General features: G+C 68.1%; 1 protein-coding gene across 1 annotated transcript; it reads right to left on the reverse strand.

Moving 5' to 3' along the window:
* Positions 1-279: 279 nt before the first annotated feature.
* On the reverse strand, positions 280-1128 carry HOXD1 (homeobox D1). Its single transcript, XM_087733055.1, has 2 exons — positions 684-1128; positions 280-551 (listed from the first exon to the last, which is right to left on the reverse strand). Exons 1-2 carry the CDS (start codon positions 1126-1128, stop codon positions 280-282), a joined length of 717 nt encoding a protein of 238 aa, XP_087589181.1.
* Positions 1129-2681: the final 1553 nt, after the last annotated feature.

The following is a 2681-nucleotide window of genomic DNA, read 5'->3' on the forward strand; positions in this document are numbered from 1 at the left end:
GCTCTCGGCTCTCCCCGGGGGGAGCGGCAGCCCCCGTTAGCTCCCAGCCGCGCCCGCCCGCTGCCGCGGCCCGGCCCGAACCTGAGCAGCAGCGTCTCGGGCTGGCACCTTTCCCTGAAGCCTCATAAATAAAGCCGTAAATAAGTTGCAACAGAAAAGGCAGCGGAGCTGCATCGCCGCGGTCCCGCGTGAAAGGACACCTGGAGCGCCCCGGCGGCCGCAGCTTCCAGCCCAGCCCCGCCGCCCCGGGCAGAGCCCTCCGTGGGGGGCGGCGGGGCCTCACGCGGGGCCGCCCGGGGCACCCGTGGGCGCGGCGGCGGGGGCGGCCAGCGCCTCCCGCTCCCGCTTCTTCTGCTTCATGCGGCGGTTCTGGAACCAGACCTTCACCTGGGCGTCGCGGAGGCGCAGGGAGCGGGCCACCTCGAGGCGGCGGGCCCGCGACAGGTACCGGCTGAAGTGAAACTCCTTCTCCAGCTCCGTGAGCTGCCGGGTGCTGAAGCTGGTGCGCGCGGGGCAGGCGGGAGGTTCCCCCCCGCACGGCGCCGCGCCGCCTGCAACGCCGAAAAACACCGCGCTTCAGCGGGGGCAGGGGAAGGGAGCGGGGCGGGGGTCGGGGCGGGAGGGGGGGCAGAGGGGAGCCGGGATGGGAGCAGCCCCCGCCCGCGCCCCGCCGCCCCACTCACTTCTCCCGGGCGGGCTCCGCTTCGCTCGCATCCACTCGAAGGTGCGGGGCGCCGCCGGGGCCGCTGCGGGGGCCGGGGAGCCGGGCGCGGGGGCGGCCCCGGGGCAGGGCGAGAGGCGCCGCAGCCCCTCGCCGCCCGCCCCGGGGCAGGGGCGGCCGGGCTCCGGCGGCGGCGGCGGAGGCGGGCGGCCGCTCCCGGGGAAGATGGACGTGGCGAAGGCCGGCGGCCCGGCTCCGCGGGTCGGCCGGTAGCCGGGGCCCGGCGCCGCGGCGGGGGCGGCCCCGTACCCCGCCGCCCCCGCGCAGGCAGGCGGCAGGGGGGGCGCGGCGCTGGCCGCGGTGCCCAGCGCCAGGAAGGCGCCGTTCCCCCGCCGGGGGTAGGGGGGCTGCGGGGTCCCGCGGCACAGCCCGGGCGGGAAGGCGAGGGGAAAATACCCCAGGTCCATGACCCTCGGGGCAGCGCCGCTCCCCGCACCCCACCGGGGCAATATTGCCCTAATATAGGGCCGGGAGCGGGGCGGCACGTCCCGCCCCGCGGCCAATGGGAGCCCGGCGGGGGGAGCCCGCACCGGGGGTCCCGGGCGCCGCCGGCTCCCCTGCCCACACCCGGTTGCCCAGGGCCGGCGTGGGGCTGCAGGTGGGCAGCTCCCCCGGGCCCTCCCGGGGTCCCCCCGGGACAGGGCCGCTCGCTCTGGACTCGCCGGAGCCGCTGCGCAGCTCGGAGCCGCTTGCCGGGAGTTTGGAGGGCGGGTGAGCCGGCGCTTTCTCGCGACCCGAGCTCCCGTCCCAGGGCAGCTCTGCCCCCTCCCCTTGCCCCGCTGCCGGCCAGGCCCCCGGAGGCTCCCAGGGGAGCCCAAGCAGCCCGGGGGAGCAGCCGGGGGCGCGGCGGGCTGCGCAGGCACCCCCAGGCTGTCCGCACCCGGAGCGGAGGGGGCCTGCTGCACCTCGCGGCACTTAATGGCCTCGCTCCATCAGATAAGTGCTCTGCAGCCTCTCAAAAGTGAATCCCCGGGCTCGCCCCGTTAATGGGCTTTCATTTTTCCCTTGGCGATTCGGCATTGTTTACTGAGCGTTTGCAGCTGGCAGCGAGTGCAGCGAGTTGCGCTGCCCAGTCAAACCCTCCAACTCTCTCTTGGTTTTCATTCCCCCAGAATGGCAGGGAACAGGAACAGGAACAAGTCTGGTGGAGGTGAAGCCTGGACCCCAAAAGTGATCGTCTTTCCCTAAATGGCTCCAAGTGATGCTTGACCATCCAGTCTGAGCTACACATATGCTTGATTTGGAATATGATGGGTTTCATCCAACTCGTCAACTGATAACCATGTGTCAGGGCAGTTCAGAACAGCAAAAGGGTGCGCTGGGCAGAGCACGCTTGGGCTTTGGTGACATGGTGACATGACAGACAAGGAACACGAAGAAGGGCTACATCATGCTGCTTCGAATTAGACGTGTAACCTTCTAAGTCTTAGGAGGTGGATGTGGACTCAGATGGGAAATGAAAGGGTGGTACCTTATCAAAAAATATTTTATTTCTAAATAACAGCATGAAACTGAAATGCCTTGATCCATCAAGCAGTGCCTTCCACTCAACAGCCCAAAGAGGTCTACAAGCTCTTGGCCAACGTGCTGCTCGCTGTGGTCAGGAAGAGGCCACAAATTTTGCAAGGACCAGACATGGTGCCAACCACCCACGGGCAACCAGGATCCCCAGAAAAGGAAAAATTCCACTGGGTCTTTTGTGGATTTTGGAGAGCTAGGCTGGTGGCAGGGAAGGGACACCTTGGGAAGACACAATCAGACCATTTCACTGACTCAGTCTCAACTCTTTCCCATGGAGACTTGTGCTCTGCAGCTCAGCCCCAGCTGCCCCACCGTTACGCCCAGCTGATGGTTCAGAGCAGGCCTGGTTTTCTTTCCTGCAGAGGCCCTGAGAAGACACATCCATGGGACAGGCAGACACGTGCCCACAAGGACACAGGAGAGCTTCCCTGCATGTGGG

Source organism: Nipponia nippon, unplaced genomic scaffold, assembly GCF_047370975.1.
Source record: "Nipponia nippon isolate SJK-2023a ecotype South Korea unplaced genomic scaffold, ASM4737097v1 scaffold_5, whole genome shotgun sequence".
NCBI classification, from domain to species: Eukaryota; Metazoa; Chordata; class Aves; order Pelecaniformes; family Threskiornithidae; genus Nipponia; species Nipponia nippon.

Bases quoted from the DNA above. Each gene is read 5' to 3' on its own strand.
- HOXD1 (XM_087733055.1), bottom strand. From the start codon at position 1,128: ATGGACCTGGGGTATTTTCCCCTCGCCTTCCCGCCCGGGCTGTGCCGC. The intron at 552-683 runs GTGAGTGGGGCG...TCGGCGTTGCAG, and splicing joins GCGGAGCCCGCCCGGGAGAA to GCGGCGCGGCGCCGTGCGGG.